Source organism: Gobio gobio, assembly GCF_949357685.1.
Source record: "Gobio gobio genome assembly, chromosome: 8".
Lineage (NCBI taxonomy): Eukaryota > Metazoa > Chordata > Actinopteri > Cypriniformes > Gobionidae > Gobio > Gobio gobio.
Genome location: NC_137114.1, coordinates 16,292,974 through 16,316,169, shown reverse-complemented (window position 1 = coordinate 16,316,169; position 23,196 = coordinate 16,292,974). Strand labels below are relative to the sequence as shown.

Genomic DNA, 23,196 nt, shown 5'->3' with positions numbered 1-23,196 from the left:
TAATATAATATTAATGAAATAAAAGGGCACTTAAGTTAAGTTAAATGTTGATCATGACTATGTATGCCGACTGTTCCTTAACGCACTTAAGCACTGTTTTAAAAAGTGAACTTGGTTCACTGAGAATTTTTAATTTGAAGAGGCTATATGCAGAGGTGGATAAAGTAACAAAATATTCAACTCAAGTAAAAGTACTACTACTTCAATGAAATTTTACTTAAGTAGAAGTAAAAGTACTTGTCTAAAAATGTACTCAAGTAAAAGTAAAAAGTAGTTCATTTAAAATGTACTCAGAGTAAAAGTTATTGAGTTACTTTTTTTTAACAGCGGGGTGGGGGACTCTCCCGTGTAGGGTTGTAATAGAATGAGATTTTCATGATATGAAAACCTCAGTTTCACAGCAGCACGGTATTAATTATTTAATAAATAAACTGTATTATTAAATTATGGTTATTATTATCACCAGTTAAAATGGCATTCAATTAATGAAAACTGATTTTTTTTTTTTTTTGGTTGAACAAATGCTTTATTATAACAAACTTGAAACCATTTTTTTTTTCATTAAAATTTCAATAAAACATGTCTAATGAACTAAATAAATTATTATGAATTAGATTAACAACTTTAAGAATAATAGAGTCCTAAGAAATTCTTCTTTTTATGATTTAATACAAATATATTACCAAAACGGTGGTAATCAAATACTTCCTTTCATTTTTTTGGGCAAAGCGCCGCTGTTTTACTAAATTAAACCATGGAATTAAAAATATATTCTTAAATTATGTTTAAATTATGTAATATTATTATTGTTGTTATTATTACTTTGACAAGTATTCTATAGGCCTACAATAGTAATATATTTCTGTAACAATTTCATCTAAGTTAGTTATACCGGGTTTTAGTGAGGACCTATTTCAGGGAAGATCTGTTTCAGAGTGTATTTGATAATGGCTTTTAATCAAATAAAATGATGAAAATGTTCATTAGGGGGTCTCAGATCAGCTCTGGAAATGTTCATACTGTATGTTCATGCCCAAATATGTTTTTTGAGACGTTTAACACGACGAGCATCGCGTAGGCTAGTAGACGAAACAGCGTTGCTCATTCACACAGAGACAGAACAAGCAGATGATCATATATTCATATAGCAGTGTTTTGAGCTTTAATATTCACAGACCATGTCGCGATTTGATTTATTGTACAGCTCTAATGTCAGTGTATTCATTCATCCATCAGTTTGCGTGTTTTACGTGACATCTGCGTTATACTGTAGGTAGGTAATTCCGGGATTCCCTCTGCATCACAGAAAACATTCGGCCTTAAGTTATAAACGTACCTTTATCTGCACAGAGGGATGGTGTTCCCGAACATGTTCTATGTGTTTCCTCCTTTGCATCAACATTTTTTTGCTAATTTGATAGCCTCCAGGACAACACCCGGCTATTTTTGTCTATATCCAAAGTTTTTCCATACTATTCAGGGGTTCACGACGGCGTTTCGCTTTCAGCTGTGTCTGACGTCTGTCTTGTCCGTCCGTCTCCATCTTTTTGTGATTTTTGCGCGTTCTCCTGCCTTCAATTCAATGCAGTCGTTTCCGGATCGCGTTTTTCCCCCCTTTGTATTATTTATTTTTACTCAGTAACGGATGTGGTTTAAAATGTAGCGAAGTACAATACTTCAAACAAAACATACTTAAGTAAAAGTAAAATTACAGATTTTTTAAACTATTTAAAAAAGTAGAAGTACGCAGAAAAACTACTCAATAACAGTAACGCGAGTAAATGTAATTCGTTACTTTTCACCTCTGGCTATATGTAACAATTTTTATATATTATTTTGCTTTTTTATTGGCAATGTGTGAACAGCTTGTAACTGTCACTGTGGCAGACAAAGACAACGATAATAATCCAAAATGACGGATTTAATGGCACTTCTAGCAAACAGACAATATGGCAGCAACAAACACTAACTAAGACAGTGAACAGACAAGGAGTGACTGAAAAGGAAGAACTTATATAGGAACACAAACGAGTAAACACAGCTGAACAGAATGAACTAATAATGAAGGTAACCATGGTAACAAAGGAGTGGCGGGAAACTGAACAAAGGAGCACATGAAAGAATCAGGCCCTGTCCCAAATGGCCCTCTTAACCCTTGCGGTCTTCCTGTGAGTCCGCACTTTCATGACGTAACGCCACTTTAAATTTACATTTATGCATTTAGCAGACGGTTTTATCCAAAGCGACTTACAACTTGGGAGTACAGGAAGCGATCTGTCATGAAGAGTCGCGTAAACGCAAAAAGTGCCTGAAATAATAAGTCTGTGTACATTGCTCAGTGTAGCACAGTCTAGAGTAGGGAGGGAAAAGGGGAAGAAAGAGGAAAAAGAAAGTTTTTTTATGAGGTTAAGTGCTCACAGAAGAGATTAGTTTTTAGTTGTCTTTTGAATGTTGTCAATGATTCTGCGTTTCGAATGGCGGTGGGAAGATCGTTCCACCAGCTGGGAACGTTGAATGAAAATGTTCTGGAAAGGGATTTCATGCCTCTCTGTGATGGTACCACAAGCCTTCGCTCCTTAGCTGAGCGAAGGCTTCTGGTGGGGGTGTAGACTCGTAGAAGCGAGTCAAAGTATGCAGGAGCTGAGCTCGTGGTGGCTCTGTAGGCAAGCGTCAGCGCCTTGAACTTGATGCGAGCAGCAAGTGGTAGCCAGTGCAGAGAGATGAAGAGAGGTGTGACGTGGGTCCTTTTGGGCTCGTTGAAGACAAGACGTGCTGCTGCATTCTGGATCATTTGAAGAGTTTGGATCGCACAAGATGGCAGTCCAGCCAGAAGCGCATTGCAGTAGTCAAGCCTAGAAATAACCAGGGCCTGAACGAGAAGCTGTGTTGCATGCTCTGTTAGGAATGGTCTGATCTTCCTGATGTTGTGGAGCGCAAACCTGCATGAGCGAGCTGTCTTAGAAATTTGTTCTTTGAAGGACAGCTGGTCATCAAATGTCACTCCAAGATTTCTGACTGACTTTGATGGGGAAATCAAGGATGTACCTAACTGAATGGTGAAGTCGTGTTGTATAGTGGGACTGGCAGGAAAGATGAGAAACTCAGTCTTTGCCAGGTTGAGCTGCAGGTGATGTTCTTTCATCCACGCAGAGATGTCCACCAGACAGCTTGAGATTTGTGCAGCTACTGTGGGTCGTCTGGTTGGAATGAAAGGTAGAGCTGAGTGTCATCAGCATAGCAGTGGTATGAGAAACCATGTGCCTGCATGATGGGTCCCAATGAAGTGGTGTAGATGGAGAAGAGGAGAGGTCCAAGCACTGAGCCCTGAGGCACCCCAGTGGTCAGTTGATGTGCTTTGGATTCCTCTCCTCACCAGGCAACCTTGAAAGACCTACCTGTGAGATAAGACTCAAACCAATGGAGCGGAGTCCCTGTGATGCCCAGTGATGAGAGGGTAGAAAGAAGAATCTGATGATTGACCGTGTCAAAGGCAGCAGACAGAGGACAGGGCCTCTGAATACAAACAGAAAGTCCAAACACAAACAGACATGTGACAGTAACGAAAAAAAAAAAAAACCAAGACTTCCTAGGTTGTCTATGAAAGCCTGTAGACTGATTTTTATGTGAAGGACTCAGAAAGTTTTTTGCCGAGAAAATCAAAAGGACGAAGGCCCGGTTCAGGGACCTATAAAAAGGTAGGCTACATATCCTGGGTGGGTTTTTTACTTTAAATAATAGGCTAACATTTTCTTCCATCCAGTAATAATTTGGAAAGAAAACGCAATGGAAGCCTAATGTTACTATAGCAATGAATGCAACTTAAATTGCGAGGAAATGCCACATTTCATTTCCATTGCGCTACTTTTCAATCGTTTTTAATGTAAACACCACTGGTGTTTGACTATTGCGCTCATATCTCGTCCGGCAGAGTATCGTGCAGATACTACTCAAGTAAAAACTGCGTCTTCAACCGCAAAACCGCCTATGAATGCCCCTAACTCACTGAAAGATGAACAGCGCATTCTTATTTTAGTGCTGTTATTTATGTGATGTATGCTGGTACTTCCCAATATGTGGAGCCCTGTACATTTGTAGCCTAAACAGCTAACTAGGAGTTACTAAAAGATATGCAGACATTTTACCACGTACATTCAATTCAACAGCATTAACAACAAGCCAAAGAGGGCAAGGATTCAGCTGAACTATGCCTTTTGTATTTTAAACACTTACTGTATTATGATCTTGCTCTGTCCATGCAATAAATGCACGTTCTTAAATGAGCAAGGTTTTCTAGCTAATTTCAACTTGGTATGAATCAAAAATCAAATCAGAGCTGTATATTAATCTTTACTAGTAAATATGAAGATACATATTTACGAAGATACGACTCTTCGTATTTACACCTTGAAAGGTGTGTCTGTCATCCTCTGCTTTTCTGCTACAGAATGAAGCGCACAAGTAGCCAATAACGTACTGTGCCATTAATTTCAGTTAATAAAGGAAAATTACTGCAAATTTCTGGTGTTATTTTTGTTTGGGGAATACAGTTCATCAAACCTTTCAGCATGCCTCAGATTGCCTTTAATCAATACACAAATCATAAAAACAGATCAACATCTGTTCCTAAATTCTGATTGGGTAGGCAAGAACCGGCCCCGAAAGTACGTGATGTTTACGCGCACTCCAAAATCTATGGTCATTATTTAAAAAAACAAGCAAATAAACAATGAAAAACTCAGAAATAACTTTAGTGTCTGTATAGAGTTATGTTAATAAGCAAATAAAGCCACAGGCCTAAAAGTGAATGTTTCCATAAGAAGTTACAGTATTGTATGCATGTGTGTGTATACAGCACAGTTCGTTCCAGTGTTTCTCATTCAACAAATTGCACAAGATCTTTCTCCACTGACATTGTTTTGCTCAAGGATCACTGACCCAGACCTTCACAAGCCGGTCTGTGGTTCATTTCTCAGGCCACAGCACCCTAAAATAGAGCTTTCTGTACTCTCACTCCCAGAGCCAGCCCATAACTCCCACCCATCCTACAGACTTATCCAAGCATGGGGTTAAAATCATCTCTGGCTTACTGATTTACTGCTCATACTTGGTGTGTCTTGTTTTGTTCAACACATTTTACTCTTTTAATTGGAGCTGATTGTTTTGACAAAAATGAGAGAATTGTTTTTACTATTAATTTTTACTATAAATTAATATGCATGGTATTTTCCAGAGATCTCCACTGTGGTGTATATTTTCGTATGGGTTCTTTTTCCAGTCCTTTTTACCCCAAAAAAAACCTATGAATTTGTATCTTAATAACTTGCAATCGTGAGTTTATATCTCTCAATTCAGACTTCTCTCTCAGAATTGTGAGAAATAAACTCGCAAGTCAGACTTTTTTCTTACAATTGTGAGATATAAACGTGCAATTGCAAGAAAATCCAAATTGCAACATAAAAAATACTTTTTTAACTTGATTTTTTTATTCCGTGATGAAAATAAGTTGAAGTTTCCATTAAAAACATGGGTGGGTTAAGAAAAAAACATCAAACAAATTCTTGACCCTATTGTCCTCGTGAAGTTTACCCTTTTTACAGTGGCTTTGTTTTCAGGGGACAGGAAAGAGTTAACAATTATGGGCGCCAAAATAATGAGTCAAGGGGTGGGTGGTCTCAGGGGAATTCTGCTTATCATGGGTGAAGAAAAGGAACTGCAGGAAATGAAGGGAAGTGGACTGGGGGGAAACATGTCTTCTTTCTGCGAGTGTAAGCACACATGTTTGCCGTGGTATTCAGAAAGTGTGGGATATTAAGTGAGAGTGTGTGTTTTTGTGGCTGGAGGAAGCAAAGTGAGTGGGGTCACCATGTGCTAGTTAAATAAAGAGTGTTATTAAAATGTGGAAAGTGTGTATATTTGGGAGATTTGGGAAGAATGTTGTGGGAGAGACTCGTTTCTGTTTGCAAAGCCTGGCAGAGGCACGCTGAGAGAAAAAGGCAAGTGTGCGATTAGTTCTTGCCAAGAGCTAGTGCTTTGAAGCATACTCTGCAGCCCTGACCAATGCTTTTATAAAAATGTTCTTCACTTTTCAATGAGACACTGATATATATCTCGTGATGAGAAAGATATAAACTCCCTCAGGCTGTAAGTGTGATGCTGGTCAGCTGTGTTGCTGATAAACTCAGAGTAACCCGTCTTTGTCTTTTGATGCAAACAGTTGCTGTGTCTGGAATATAATACTACAAAGTATCAAAGTATATACAAAAAAAACATATAAACAGTGCTACGTGTAAACCAACAGTCATATGTAGTGGTTAATGATATGGATTTTCAATACGGAAAAATTTTGTTAAAAAAAGTTAAAAAAAAGAGGCAATTGCAACTTTACATCTCACAATTGCACCCCCCCCCCTTATAATTGTTACTTTATGTCTGTCAATTAAGAATTTATCTCTCCAAATTGTGACTTTAACCCTTAAACGCATACCTCGGGTCTTTAGTGACCCAGGACATCATTCACTACCCTCCTCCTCATAAATTTTTTTAGTATTCCTCAATCAATTCATTATAAACAATATAACATGAAACAAATACATAAAATATTAAAAAACATAAATATGGTTTTCCCATACATTTTTTGTTGTTGTAAAAATTGTATAGGGTCGCACTGTCATTCACGGTGTGTGCACTGGCGCGTTTTCAGTTCATTCTTATGGAAGCTCAACTTAAGAGTATTGTATTTCGCCAGATTTTATAATGTAAACATATTCAAGGGCGAATGAGGGTTGATGCCAGGGGCCTATACCATGAAGCCGGTTTAGCTGGCTAGTCAGATATGTTTAAGCTTAGTTTGTGCCAATCCTGGGTTTTAGGTACCATTAAAGTGGTTTGGCTTTTAGCCGTGTTCATCTCCATAGTAACTTACGCTCCACGGCTAACCTGCTCCAGGACAGGTTATGTTCTGGATAAGAGATCTCAAACTGAAATTAGACCAATCAGCTGTGAGCAAAGTGACACGCCTCTGATGGAATAAAGTCACTCCCCCTGTTTCTACTCCAAATTAAAGGTCACTACATAGCAAATGGTTTTTAAAGACTAAAGCGTCTGGCTTTTAACAATGCGTATTTATAATAATAATACTTTTGAATGATTTAGATATAATTTATGTAAATATACCCTTAATCAATTACACATGTATCATTTTAGTTAATCGATCATTAATAGGCACTTAGTTAAAATTAATATAAATAGCCTACATAAAGGTCATACAAATAAGCTTTAAAACCAATAAATAAAGCTCTAAAAATGACTACATGTGAGTTTAAAAATGTTCAATTCTCTCTATATATCAACTAAACTTACTTCATAACTTTTACTTGCATTGACGTATAAGATATTTCTTTAAGTATCTCTTTCATAGACAGCTCTTTTCTTCCTGCATTTGTTTAAATTCTTAATATTTTTCAATCATGTAATATTCTGCAGAAGAGAGAAATGAATCTCATATATCTCTGGTTAAATAAAAGAAATCCCAGCTATTTGTACTTTCGGATATGGATTACACACTGCAGAAATAGAGTGGTAATGTGTTTTCTGCCAAACATCGCCAGCCTCTCCGCCACACCCCCGTCTCTGTGCGTCTGATGTCACCATTTACTTTTGAAAGGCCTTTCATTTTCCAGTTGCTGTTAAGTAAGAAAACATGTCTAGTAAAAACAAACACATGCTGAATTTGGAGCCCATTATTGCGTCATTTTTGTCTTATGTAATGGAGCCGTGTGTAAAATGAGCAGCAGGGTGTGTCTTTCCTCGCTCGTGTGTTTGGTGGTCTGAGCTTCACTACAGGCCTTGTGGGATCCTGTGTCAATAAAGTGAGATCAGGATACTGTACATCCAACAAATGGTCTGAGGCTCTGCTTCTCTGTTTGCAGGAGGAAGCTCCATTCAAGCCGTCAGTGGCTCAGCTGGCTGGAAGACTCAAAGGTCATGCACTGCCAATTCCAGGAAACATGGAGGTAGCGGAACATCTGACGTCTTTCTGTTTGTCTCTTATTGGTTGTTCCTTATCAAAATTATATTTGTTTTTATTCATATGTTCATAATACGAATATTACAAAGTTTTGGCAAAACAAACATTGAGGAAAGGTTCAGAAATAACAATGTGTGTCGCTGAAATGTCATAATCAAGACGGCTCCGCTTTCCTGCAGTGATCAAGCATTATAGCCTACCTTTTGTTACTGAACTGCAGGTCAAATTTATGAGAAGACCCCCATGTTCTCTGGTGATAAACAACCAAAAAGATGAAGAACATGAACAAGAACAGGTGCGCATGAAACTTTACTGACATATCAACACTTAAGGTATTTGTATGTAGGCCTATAAGGGACATGGTGGTGGGAAAAAAATTAGGATGGAAGGAAAAAATATTTTTCAAATCTTTTGCGTTCCCTCACAAAACCTGCTGTGAGTTTAGAGTGTAGGCTAAACACTTCCTGTCTAATGTCCCGCTGGCAGTGTTTCAAACAGCTCAGTACGTTAACAATGGAGCGGTTTCTATATTTTATTTTGACCGTGGACTTTTAATTGTTTAATTCAAGGAGTTCAGTAAAGTTGGCATATTCACAGATTCGAACTTCCCAGATCAATAACTCGTGAGCTAAACTTTGTTAAAACACAAATGTCACCTCTTTAACATAGACAACAAGTAGGCCTGTCACGCTAACAAATTTTGCTGGACGATAAATTGGCCAAGAAATGATTGCGATAAACGATAATATTGTTGTTCTGAGACCATTTTCATCTAAAATAATGATAATGGCATAATAATGCAGGTCCACCTTTTCAAAGATTAATACACTTTTATTTCTAAAGACTATTTAACACAGAAAACGGAATTTTAAATATCCACAATATATGAATAAAACAACCAAAACAAGAAAAGCAATGGACTCTCAGTCTGTTAACAAAAAAAATGCACTTGAATAAACAGCTGGGAAACTGCAACGGATGATTGTGTTTTAGGTAGTGCTGGGAATCGATTAAACAAAATTAACTAATTAATCACATTTTACATTTCACAAATTTCACATTAATCACGATTAATACGTTTTTAATGTTTTGATATTGTAATAATTTAACGTAGAAACAATTTATTGACAGCATATTTTAAATGTGTTGTATTGTCATGTTTTTATGAATGAAGTTTTCATTAATGACGTTACATTACAGTATAACTGAAAGCTCCCAATTTCAACATTTATTAGGCTTTAAAAAAACTACTTTTAATTTAAGTGAACTTAAAACAATCTTTACATAAACCCATTATAATAAATGTTATTTTTAGTCTTCCCTGTTGGATATATACAGAAATGTAATAGTTATCAAACACCTTTCTTAACTGAATAAATAATAAATGAAATATAGATTAATCATCATTAAAAGCTACAATTTTCTCTGTTCCCGTTGTTCTTTGATGAACATTAATGACAGGCATCATCAGTGCTCCTGTCACTTTAAGAACGGCCGCTGACGCGCATCTCATTTCCTCACAACTCTTTAAGTTCATTTAAGACGTTATTTAACTAATTTAAGACTCCTAATATGAGAATACTCAAAATTCTCTGTGTTGTTGTTATTGTTTGTTCATGAGCAAAAGAGAACTCGATGTGAGCAGGACTCATGAGACTTGACGCAAGTCTGTCTGTGTAGTCGAGTGTGTGTGTGTGTGTATGTGTCAGAGTGTCCCTCGATTAGCTGACATGAGACGCAGCCACACAGACAGGACATTGACATACAGCGCATTCTCTTGTGTCTTATCGCACTTAGGAGCATTTACATGTATAAGAGCGTGATCATATAATGTAACGCTCGGCAAAAATGGATATAAAAACGGACGCTGGAAATTATCGCGGCCGGAAAAATTATCGAGCTAATTTTTTTTATCGTGCGATTCATTGATTTATTGACTATAGCGACAGGCCTAACGAGCTACAACCTCATTTTCCTAAAAACGAGCCTTATAATATAAATAGATCTCTATGAGCAGGCGGCTGAAAGACAAGTCTGAAGGGACCGTCTGCAAAGTGCAAAACCCCAAAAGCGTTATTACAAAAATAGTCATTAACTTCAATATTACACCCTGTAGCTGTAGTGTCACCTCATCAATGCTCTCCTACTGTAGTATAACCAGCTGGAGAGCAGTGATATGTGAACTGAATTTGGTGACAGTACAGTGCATGACAGTAAGCTTATAGTGGAGTTTTTTCATAATAAAAAATCATAAGCAAATTTAATCAAACTAAGTGTTGTAGTATGACCAGTAGGAGACCATTGTGTAAATTGAATTTGGAGACACTACAGTGTGTAACATTGAAGTTAATGACTTTGTAGTAATGCTTTTCGGGTTTTGGACTTTGCAGACGGTCCCTTTAGACTTGCCTCTCATATTATAAGGTTCGTTTTGAGGAAAATTAGGTTTAGGAATTAGGAACTCACAGCAGGTTTTGCGAGAGAATGCAAACGTTTTGCGAGGGAATGCAAATATCTTTGCAAGGAAATAAAAGTTTTGCGAGGGAACGCAATTTTTTTCTCAGGAACGCAAAATATTTGCAAAATATTTTTTCCTCCATCCTAAATTGTTTTCCACCACCATGTCCCTTTAGGGGCTCCGTAGTATGTGTGCCATTTTGCAGTGGTGAAAGGATTTTTTTCATGCCAGACTGTCAAGCGCAGTGTAATGGCAGTATGATTTATAGATAAATATAGTTTATTTTTTATCAGTATACTTTTGAATTAATACAGAACAGAAGTTCAGTTTTAAGGGGCTGAAAACTGAAAACTTTGTATGTGTTTTGTGTAGCATTTTGGAGGCCTGAAAACGTTTTCAACATTTCAAAGTACATGTTTTTGAAAATGATACTGTTATCTGTCTGTTATCTGTCTCCAAGTAAACTACGAAAGCATGGATTTGTGAAAACGGTGACGTCATGCACATGCGTATTACATGTTCAGTCTATAGGAGCGTAGTGTTTATTTACAAAGTCACATCGCCACCTGCTGGCCTGGCAGCAGAATACAGTGTTTTCAGTTGCTTTTGCAGATCCTTGTGAACGGGGATTGTTTTGACAACGTTGTCATCTGTATGCAAAACTTTTAAAAAACGCAAAGGAGGAACGTTTCAGTTTTTAGTACATCCTTATCATGTAAAGGTATACCCTAAGTTTACTGAGTTAGATATTTGGTTATGTTTACACAAAAACGATGAACATTTTTCCTTTGCGTATTTGCGTAGGCGAAACAACGTTGTCAAAACAATCCCCGTTCACACGGATCTGCAAAAGCGACTGAAAACGCTGTACTCTGCCTCCAGGCCAGTAGGTGGCGATGTGACTTTGTGAAGAAACACTACGCCTGTATAGACTGAACACGTAATACACATATGCATTACGTCACCGTTTTCACAAATTCATGTGAAATACAGTAATGTTAATAATCGCATCCATGAACATGATTTCTGCCCGAGTCCTATCCTGACTCTTTTCCACCGGCTGTGAGGTGAAGGCCACATGTCCCAAGATTCTGCGCTCAAACGTGGCGTCATCAAACTACGCCTTTGTTTTGAACAGGCGACCTCTAGTGGACGGAAAAGTTACATAGTGCAGCTTTAAACGCCCCTATATTAATTGATTAATGTTAACACACTTTTAGGCCAGTTTTATAGTAGTGAATGTGAAATGGTCTCATCCAATATGTCTTTTAAATAACAATATTTTTTTCTGGTACAGAAGTCGGCTAACTCTCCTCATCCTCCCAAGATGAAGTTAAAGAGTTCACCCCTCATAGAAAAACTTCAGGTGAGATCTGCTTGATTGTCCATTTCATACAAGATCTTAGTTTCAGCCAGTTGTTTGCACAAGTTTATGATTTGCATTTGAAAGAGACCCTCCTAGCTGTATTGTGAGGTTGCTTATCAATTTCACGTATTTCAAAAGTCAGCTTTCATACAGGAAACAGGAAATCTGTTGCAACTTGCATCATAAAGCTCTTTGTCGAAATATATAGTTTAAAGCAACCTGCATGTATGCAGGGAATTGTTTGCATTTTCAGTGTATTTTAAGTGCATTAATGGGAATCTTTTCATCTATTTTTTTCCTGATAGTCCACTTTAGAAATTCTACTAACATGTAGTTGCAAAGTTACTTATAGTTAGTAGAATCTAAAGTGAAATAAAGTGCAACCTTTTTTTTTTGTGTAAAGCCAAATTTGTTGTCTAACTTTAACACCAAAATATCAGTCATATTATAGTATTTATTCTGTACCTGCTGTCACTTTTATGAAGCTCCCCTGTCACCTAGTGTTGAAAAAGTGCTGTTGCAAGTGCATAATATCAGCAAAAAGGCCACAAGGTGGCTTACCATAAAACTACTACTAGTATGTAGTATATAGTATGTATACTATACTGCAAATAGAATGCAAATGCAATTAGTCTATTTTGAAGAATAAACTAGAAGTAATATAATATCAAACAATTTTACCATCTTCCTTAAATCATAATTTTATAAAACTGCCACAATGTGAAAACTGGACACACATGAACACATACAAGTGGTATACAGTTTAAATTATGACATTTTGATTATTGCAAACAAAATGTTTTTATGCAACTCTTCTGCCTCCTAGAGTTTAAAATGTACTACTGCAAGGCCAATACCTGCACCTAAACCCCACACAGCGTCTCTCTTGAGGTGTCTAGTTAGTTTGACCTGTCATTGGTCCGTGGGCTACATCTGCTTATGAAAGGGACGGGCCTGCATGGTCTCCTCCAATTGGCTGAGACAGTGAATCTAATGAGATAAGGGCTTAGCCACTGCAGCTGAGAGCTGAGCTAGACTCCACATAGCAGACATCGGGCAGTCATGGGACAAAAGGGTTGCCGTTTCTCTCTTTTCCTGTTCTCTCCTGTACAGGTAGGAGGTATTCATTTTGGATTTTACAGTGGAAGAGGAACTTAAGCCTCTTTTTTTGTGGTGTTTTAAGTTGCTGTCTATTGAGGTGTATATCCATTTCACTTCAGTCACATGGATAATAGCCTGATAAATCACCTGATCATTAAGATTTAGATTTTTAGTTTGTTGAGATTAGGCTGATTTATTTTAGGGAGCACCAGTGGAATATAAACTAGTCCTAATCTGTGTCCAATAGCCTATGGAAGAGAGAGGCTAAAACATGGGTAAGACACAGTATCTGTCAAGATAAAGATGATTTTAAGAACTTAGATACTTAATGGTCTTATAAATGTGTATTTTAATTGCCATTCATTTTTTGTTCACATGTCTATATAGTTTTCATTGATTTGCATTTATTCGTTTTAGTTTATTTAGTTTGAGTTATTTTAGTACTTCAAGTTAAACGCAACAAAAAAAAGAGAGAAATGTTGCCTTAGCAACTATATATGAAATAAAATAAGTTTACATTCATTTTTTTTCTACATATATATTTTATTTCAGTTAATGTTTTTTGTATTGTATGGTTTTAGTTATTGATAATAATCGTGCTTTGACCACATCAGTTCCTCCATCACTACCACACTGCCCTCTATGCCATCAAACATAATTAATAATAAGTAAGGTAATTGTTTAAATAATTCCCACAATATGTATGTACGTCTCATCATCAGCATAATGTTTATATCTGCATGATATCATCCTCTGCTCTCCAGATGTCAACCTTTAAAAACCCATATCAGTTGACCACTAGCTTTGTCTCTATTAAAGCACATTTTACAGGAGCTTTAAAACATTATTTTCTTCTCTCTTTCAGGCAAATCTTGCTCTCTCTCCAACTGCCCTGCTCTCCCCACCCAAAAGCCCAGAGTCTAAACAGCCACCCACCGCTTCCTGCCCCACCAGTCCCTGCTGCTCCGTGAGCTCCACCCTGCAGCCCATCCAGCTGTCCTGTGAAGATGAGGCGCCGGTCAGCTTCGAGCAGCCGGTCGAGGGCACTCCGCTGCCCAACATCAACAAGGTCAACTAGCAATGTCACTGTTAATGTCAAGTGGAACAAAATACATTTGAAATGGTTTCCTTCACTCTCGTTTGGGAATGTATCTGCAATGTGACACAAATCTGTCCGTCAGAACGAAAATTTGGTTCAGATAAAAAAGCGACATTCACTTACATACAGTACAGAATATTTACACTAAGTAAACCCTGACACAAATGACTTCAGAACAGTGGGAATGTACGGAACTCCTAAAGGGACACAGTGATGGGGGAAAAAAATATAAGACGGGAGGAAGATGCAACGTTTCACAGGAGACTTTTGCGAGAAAATGCAACGTTTCATGGGGGTACGCAATACTTTTGCGAGAGAATACAGATTTTGGAGGGGGAAACGCAATGCTTTTGCAAGAGAATACAAAGTTTCTTGGGGAACGCAATACTTTTGCGAGAAATGCTATAGTTTCATTGGAGACTTAAAGGGCTGTAATTCAAGAATGCTTTAGAATATAGACCTAAGTTTGGTCTTGTTTTAAAGCAGACACTCTGCAGATTATTGAAATGAAAGCAATTCAAAATATGAAAGTATGAAAAAGTTATGGAAGTTTAAATTTACTGTAAATAAAAAATACTGTACTAAATATTTATAATTTTATATAAAAGATGTATTTTACAAAAATGTTTGAATCTAAAATTACTATAAAATCAAAGCCATATGTCTAACCAAGTTCCCATGAGATTTTATTTAGGCGCTGTACCACAAATAGCCACCGGGTGTCATTGAAATTTCATTGATTGTTTTTTTGATGCATTTTCCTGTAAATTTCTGTCCAAATGTCACTTCCATCACAAAACGGTCACCAAATGTGAAACCTTGAGACTCAGACCTTTCCGACGATATGTGTTTTGTCAAGATTAGAAAAGATTTTGATTATAAAGTAGTTAGAATAAATGTTGTAATATGAAACATGACACCGCCCACTAGGGGAGGAGCCCACTAGAAGAATTTAAAGTGCCATTTCCATGGTAACGCAACGTCCAATTAAAAACAAAAAAAAAGGCGATCAAAAAGAGTGCCAGGTGTCCCGCCAGTGCATTTTCATGTGTATTCTCAAAAAGGGGGGTGTGACAGTTCACCCAAAAATGAACATAACGCTGCATTCACACGGGGCGTCAGCATTAACGCTCGACCGAGGCCGTGGCTGAAGCTTGGCGCTGATGCACAACAGCCAATCACATTACTTGCCGCGTCTGCTCTAGGGTTGCATGAACGCAATTGACCAGCGTCTGCTCTAGGGTATTTGCATAAGGCGATCTGAAAGGATGACGCCTGCGGTGGCGCTTGAAAAGTTGAGAAATCTTCAACTTCTGCCGCTTGCAACGCGAGTGAAGTGACACGACGGAAGCCACAATTCAGTTCGGCAATGCATGACATCACCCATTCAAAGTAAATGAGAAGCGATAACGCCAACGCCCCGTGTGAATGCAGCGTTAGCCCATGATTTACTCACCCTCAAGTCATCCTTGGTGTATATGACATTCTTCTTTCAGTTATATTTAAAAATGTCCTGGCTAATCCAAGCTTTATAATGGCATTGACTTGATGGTTCATTTTTGAAGTCCATAAAAGTGCATCTATCCATTATATAACTGCTCCACACGGCTCCGGGGGGTTAATAAAGGTGTTCTGAAGCGAAGTGGCGCATTTGTGTAAGGAAAATATCCATATTTAAAACTTTATAGACTAAAATTACTAGCTTCCGGCAGTCAGCGGTACGCAAGCCGACTTTATGGCGAAAGAGTTAATTAACGCCCCGGAGCCGTGTGGAGCAGTTATATGATGGATAGATGCACTTTTATGGACTTCAAAAATGACCCAACAATTCACTGCCATTATAAAGCTTGGAAAAGCCAGGACATTTTTAATATAACTCCGATTTTATTTGTCTGAAAGAAGAAAGTCATATACACCTAGGATGACTTGAGGGTGAGTAAATCATGGGCTAATGTTCACTTTTGGGTGAACTATCCCTTTAAAACTTTTTGCGAGAGAATACAAATTTTCTTGGGGGAACGCAATACTTTTGCTTGAAAATGCGAAGTTTCATGGGGAACGTACTACTTTTGCGAGAGAATACAGATTTTACAAATACATAAAATCATTGCGTTCCCCCATGAAACAAATGTGTGTTTTGCGTTCCCCATGAAAAATGGCATTTTCTCACGAAAATGATTGCGTTACCCCAAGACAATTTGTATTCATTCGTACAACATTTGCATTCTTTCACAAAAGTATTGCGTTCCCCCGTGAAACTTTGCATCTTCCTCCCATCTTATTTTTTTTCACCATCACTGTGTCCCTTTAGGAGCTCCGTACATTTCCACTGTTCTGAAGTAAGGAATTTGAGTTAGCCATGGTTTACTTGCACTGTACTGTATGTAAGTGAATGTCACTTCTTTATCTGAACCAAATTTTCTTTCTGAAGGACAGGTCTGTGTCACTTTGCAGGTACATTTGGCTCTTGAAAAATGATTGCGTTCCCCCATGAAACTTTGCGTTTTCTAGCAAAAGTATATTCTCATGGGAAAGCAATACTTTGGCAAGAAACCAGAAAGTTTTCCACCCAGCTAATTTTTTCCCATCACTATTTAAATCTATTTATAACTATTTGCATCACTATATTATTATAAGTATATGAATTTCAAACATATGTGACAGGATTAGGATTGAATCAGTACATAATGACTGGTACTTTGCAGGGCTGTAATCACATATACAGTATAGGACTGTGGGTGATACATTAAGTTGAACTGGTAATTAAAAACCTGTATTTGTTGCAGACTAATGTGAACGGCAAAACCTGATCTCTTGAAAGTTCAGCAGTAACCTCTTAGGGTCTTGCTGTTTCTCAGAGAATCTCTGATGTGTGCAGAACGAGATCTGATGACACCAGCAAGAAGGTGCACGTCCCGTTGCGTGCAGCCAGTATTGTGTGCTTAAGCTCTGCGTAAGCCTATAGAGACTGTCCATGCACTGCCCGAGTACATAACAGGGTTTGAGAACTGTAATCCAATCAGGCCACTTCTGCATCTCACCATCTGTACCTCTCCTAAGAGCATTCACAACAGAATCCAGTCATGATAGCTGTCCTTTGTACTCTGTTAAAGGAGTATTTAGCTGCTGAACTATGCTCTATGGTTATGCATAACATGCTACATTGAAAACTATGGCTGAATCCGAAATCGCTTCCTAAACCCTCATTCGCTATTCCCTACATTAGTCCACTAATACAGTTCACTTGAAGGAGGGGATGAAAACGAGTGGGTGAAGTCGGACAGCCGTTGTATTGTGGGATTGAATGAATGCACTCAATAATGTCCACTATTGTTTCAGACACCACTACAAATGGCTGTCCCCTCAAATAGGCCATTATTTGAAGGGGCAGCCATTTGTGTAGGGGGCAATTTCGGATTCAGCCTATATCCTATAATGCATTTGGCTCAACTTAACCTTACAGTTTGAGTGTGACAAAAGAATTGGTAGTCAAATCAACCGCGAATTTGAACTTTTCTTTGACCTGAAACATTCTGAAATGTTTATCACTGCATATTTCATACTTGCATCATGTACTGTTCTTAAATGGGGTGAACGACATGTTGATCCTGGAACAACATTACAAATCAACTAATCAAATTGAAGGGCAAGTTTACAGTTTATGTCAAGTTTAGGCTTACAACCAGGGTTGGGTAGCCTGACAAGCCAGACCCACATCAAGATGTTGGGTCTTGGAACTCACCATTGGCAGGGCTCAATCCGAGGGGCGGGATAAACGGTTGTCTTTCAAATTCCCTCTGCACGCCAACCAGAGCAGCAAAGAAGGTGAAGCGGAGGTAGTTGATAGATTAAACTTTCGGCGTATCCGGTCGGCAAAACTCAGAACACATCTTCCTTTTTTAAGAATGACTTCAGTGCCATCCTTTGTTCTTTTCTCAAAGAAAAGCTTCAAGTCTTCTAAAGGCCGCTGTTCGCCAGCTTCTTTGTTTACAAGTAGCAAGCAGAACCGCGTCAACTCTCACGATATTATGTTAAGCCCGCCCACCGACTCTATACACGATGTGATTGGCCTGACCAGAGTTTGGTTTTTCCAGCTCGCAAGCCAACGGAGAGTTGCTAGACGACCCTGGCTGCAAATTACATTTGCTGCCGCTAGGGTGCGTCTAGATTTCTAGGCAAAGGGTTGGGTGCTTCTACATCAGTGTCATTTTCCTCCTATTTTAGGGATAACTTATGGGTAGGGTTAGGTTTAGGCATAGGGATAGGATTACGACTACATTTTAGGACAGCAATGCTCTTCCAGGATCAACAAAATATGTCTTACTTGGCAAAATCAGTGACCCTTATATAGGCAGTAACAGGGAACGTTCTCAGGACTTTGGCTAATATTCTGGCAAGGTTTTTTTTCTCAAAGTTATGGACTAAAGTTCTTCCAGTAACATTAATAAAATGTTTGTACAAACTTATCAACAATGTTCTCAAAACGTTAGCACAAAATCGCTTTTTTTATTCATAGAAAAAACCCTGAAACATTTTAGTTGGACGTTTGTCTAATGTTTTTTAATTATTACTAATTTTTTTAGAACATTGAAAAGTAATGTTTCAATAATGGTTGCAAAATTCTAAAATGAAATGTTCTCTTCAAATTTGCATAACTAAGAAAAAACTCAAACAATTTTGAACATTCAGAAATGTGTTGAACATTTATAAATGTGGCGATTACGTATGTCCTGTATATGCCTTATAATATTTCAGCCATCGGTTTTCTAACAGAATCAGAACTAATGATGCCAGATTTGCAAATATCTCTCTCTTTTGATCTTATCTGACCAGCAGGTTTGCAAAAAGGTCATCAGGATTCAGTTTGATTCATTATCACTGAATCGCACACTGAATCGTTTTCAGCAATTTCTCATACCCAAATAACAGGATATTTTATAAGTCAGGCAAACAAACGGTAAATATATTTATAACAATCAAAATATTTGGACACTTTTTAAATCGGGGCCTATGGCTAGAAACACCCCTGATGTATAGTGTGCACTGCTGTATCCAGTACAATAGGATTATATTCTATTCATAGCTTACTGTAGGTTGTCAATGGTTGCTTTGAGTCCAGGTTTAACGTAAAACTGCTAAATCCTATTTTTGTTGTATGTCCTTAAAATCTAGTATAATCCAATACTGGAGTGCTGTCAGTCATGTTCCAGCCCCCGACGGAAAATGAAAAGTTGTGATTTTCTGGGCTGATTTGGCTAGGAACTATTCTCTCATTCCTGAGTAATGATCAAGGAGCTTTGCTGCCGTACCATGAGTGCAGCGGCGCAATGATATTACACAACGCCTGAAAATAGGCTAACCGCCATCAACATAACCAACGTGACAACCTGCTTGCACAGAGAGCGTGCTGGGGACAATTTGGTACGGCAGCAAAGTTCCTAGATTATTACGCTGGAATGAGAAATTAAGAAAATCGCAGAAATTAGACTTTCCGCAACTTTTCATTTTCCGACGGTTTTAGTTCACAATGTAGCTACAGAAGAGTCAAGTTTGAACCCTTAAATGCATGACTGTTTTGCCAAACAATCTTTCATTTCCGGGTCTTTAGCGACACGGATCTATATCGAACATGGATAGTTCTATACCTGTCGCGATAATATATAAAACTCCTGATATTAAAGTAACAATTACAGAAGAATAAAATAAAACATATTTTGTTCCCTTTTGGAGCTTGGAAGAGTTCAGTTTGAGCAGATGTTTTATACCATCATCACTGTCCTCGTCAGAACTCATTTCCCAGTACATTCAGCATCTGCCTCATATTCGCCATCTCACGCATATCCTCAAAACTCATTTTCAACAACTTCAAAATAAATATTTTGATCACTGACAGCTTCCTTCACCAGATCCACCATCAAGTGACAATGACACTAATATTTGATTGCATTCAGTTCTTGCTCTGCTGTAAATCGCTGAGCCATTTCAAGTTTTGCTGATTATATATATATATATATATATATATATATATATATATATATATATATATATATATATATATATATATATTGTTTTGTTTTCTGTCTGAGGTAACTATGAGTGAAACGTCACTTCATCATTGTGTGTCAGACATTGCCACCTTGTGGAATAAAGGTGAATTGCACTCATTTCGTCATTATAGATTCATTTATTATCGTGCAGATAAAAAAATTCGTAAAATCTAACACACCTCGGGTCGTTAGCTACCCAATACAATTTTGACAAAAAACTAGTGGAAAATGTATTATTTTATTCTTTTTATTCTTGTTATATTGTTTAAAATGGATTGATTGAGGAATACTAAGAAGGTTGATGTCTAACTTTAAAAAATGAATGAGGAGGAGAGTAGTGAATGACGTCTCGGGTCGCTAAAGACCTGAGGTATGCATTTAAGGGTTAAATAGGAAAAATATAGAAACTCTTTGGTCATTTTTGAGCGAGATGCTAACGGTCTAATCAGATTCAATGATGCTAAGCTATGCTAAAAGTGCTACCGCCAGACCCGGAGATCGGCTGAATGGATTCGAAAACGGTAAAACTCAACTGTTTAACTCTAAGGGAGTTGGAAAATGAGCCTATTTTCAAAAAAAAGTGGAGTGTTCCTTTAAGGCATCATATGTGCGCACACACAGGCTGTACCAAAAGCAAAAGCAAGCCTTCTAACTACGATAAACATGTATCTGTCACAGAAATTGATCCCAGAATACATTGCCCCAGGCTCAACTGGGATGGTGGACTATAGTCAAGAAGAATGTTTATTATAAAGTTGCTTTTATTTCACTTAGTACTGAAAAGTATTGATAGAAATAAGGGTCATTACACTGAGAGGAACAGCAAACAACCCCATCTAAATTTCAGATTACTAGGCAGCCCATTTTTGTTTTGCAATGAATGACTCAACGATGCATTTAGTCCTGGTAAATCATAAATATTTGGTTACAGCCTTCATTTTACCCAATATTTGTGTGTTTTTATGCTTTCAGAGTATCATGTTGTTAGCTTAGCAAAATGCTAATGCCAAACTACTGAAATCAATTGATTGATTCGAAGTGATTCATTTATGAGGTTCTGTTCTATGACAGCTAACTAAGTTTTGGAACAACAGTTGTAGTCTGTAGTTCATTAAACCTGTGCAGGGAATCAACTTGTACAAACTTGCCTAGTCTGATTTTGTGTATTCACTCCACAGAGTCGAGCTAGGCTGTCTTTCAAGCGACGGCTTCCCACGCGGCTACACAGGAAGTCAGCATGTGACGAGACAAAAATGAACGAAGGGTATGACTCTCCATTTCAACCAGATACTCAACAGCAGAATGGGGATGCAGGGGAATTGATTGGTGGGCCTTTGCAAGAGATCACAGCAGATAAAACAGACTCTGCTCAACCCACCAATGACCAACAGCAGGACAAAGACAGGACAGAGCACAGAGATGTAGCCCAAGAAAACGAGTGGACTGAAGTAACCCATACAGTGGAGGAAGTAACTGAAGGAGGATTTGAACCTTCTGACTGTAAACAGGCCCAAGAAGAAGGGAAGGAAGAGACAGAAGAGGGCAGGGCAGAAGTGCTGGATGCAGAGAACAACTCAGAATAGAAGTAATGGGTTTCCAAATGGATTATTCTGCAAGATAAGCATTGCTTTAGCAAACTAGAATCGTGAGAATGTGATTCCATACAACAGCCGAATTAATGGAGTCTCTAAAAAACACACTCCAGGATGGATGAAGACGGACAGTGTCTGAATACCAGGACTGAATTCTTCTCTTTTAGGATTGTGGACTTGGAGACTTAATATAATGCTAAAGCATATAGCACACAAAAGTTTAGACGTTATGAACTCATCCTCATGGCAATTTACATGTTGGCGTGTTGGTGGTGAATTAGTAAGCTCTTGTTTGTACGTTTTCGTATGATTTCGTATGAACCACAAATCACATTGTATTATTCATACGAATTTGCCACCAATCCGCCAACATTTTAAATAGTTATGTTTTCTCAAGAGGTCAGATTGGATTGGAGTTTATATTCATACTGTAGGGTTATTCACATGCCTCAATATTCTTGCTTTCATATACTGTACTTTCCATTAAACTTACTTGCTGTTCAGACAATGAGAAGGTTTTCGGCTTTAGAGAGAATTCTCCATTTTGAAAGCATTTTTTGAGCCTTTACCCTATATGAAAATGTATGTTATTCTTGTGACAAGACAAATATCACTGAAATAGGCATTTTGAAATACCTCACATGCCTCTGTGACAGGCCTAGGCTCTGAAAATAGCAAAAAAAAACTGAAACACTCTGTACCTGTCAAACATTTTGAGTATTTAGGTTTGCTGACATTGGAGAGATGTGTGGAGAGGGTGTGTAGTTGAAGTTGTGAAATCAGAAGCCACTAACTGCACTTTTACTTTCAGATGGTTGACGTTTTCTTTTTGTTAAATCTCACAGACATGGTAAATGAGCTAAATACAAACAAAATATTATTAGCAGAGATATTGATATAAGCCAAATTTAAGCAGTCTCCATTGCTATGCAAATATACTTTATTTTTAAATGAAAAAGCCTGAGATGTATCACTGTGACTGCAAAGCTACTGTACTGTACTGCAATGACCTTTTATTATCCGTATAAGACTGAATAAAGAGCTTTATTTACGCTTAACAGATGCTTTGCTTTTTTACATACAGCTGTAATTTTGGGTTTGTAATGGTTAATCTTGAACAATTTTATTCGTTTTTTAATCGTTCTCTCTGATCACTATAAAAGTATTAGTTCAACAGAAATTGAAAATTGTCATAATTTACTACTCATCCTTCTGTGGAAATCAAGAGTCATTTAGCAGAATGGCCTTTTTCATTACAATGAAAGTGAAAAATACCAAACAAATCCCCAAAATATCAATTGATTTTCCATTCAAATATCCTATTACATATCAAAATGGCAATTGTGATTAGTCACAAGACATGAAATAACTAAACTTTGGCATGACGTCTTGCCATGGTGTATTTGAATGAGTTCAAATGAATTTGGACTTTGAATGGTTCACCCAAAAAATGAAAATCATCTTATCATTTACTCACCCCTCACTCAATTATTTTGTGTTCCACGGA

The 23,196-nt window shown here is 37.6% G+C and overlaps 1 protein-coding gene across 2 annotated transcripts in view; it reads left to right on the top strand.

Annotated features, from left to right (window-relative positions):
* The window catches only part of LOC307130576 (capZ-interacting protein), a 43,684-nt gene extending 20,818 nt beyond the window's left edge, over window positions 1-22,866 (top strand). The window contains exons 2-6 of one of the 2 annotated variants that reach the window (XM_079823619.1): window positions 7,929-8,012; window positions 8,247-8,321; window positions 11,782-11,850; window positions 13,817-14,020; window positions 21,276-22,866. In XM_079823619.1, coding sequence (XP_079679745.1) covers window positions 7,929-8,012; window positions 8,247-8,321; window positions 11,782-11,850; window positions 13,817-14,020; window positions 21,276-21,680 — 837 coding nt within the window. In that variant the 3' untranslated portion in view covers window positions 21,681-22,866. The remainder of the gene's footprint in view (window positions 1-7,928; window positions 8,013-8,246; window positions 8,322-11,781; window positions 11,851-13,816; window positions 14,021-21,275) is intronic. The other variant, XM_079823620.1, reaches the window with a different exon arrangement.
* The last annotated feature ends 330 nt before the right edge of the window (window positions 22,867-23,196 follow it).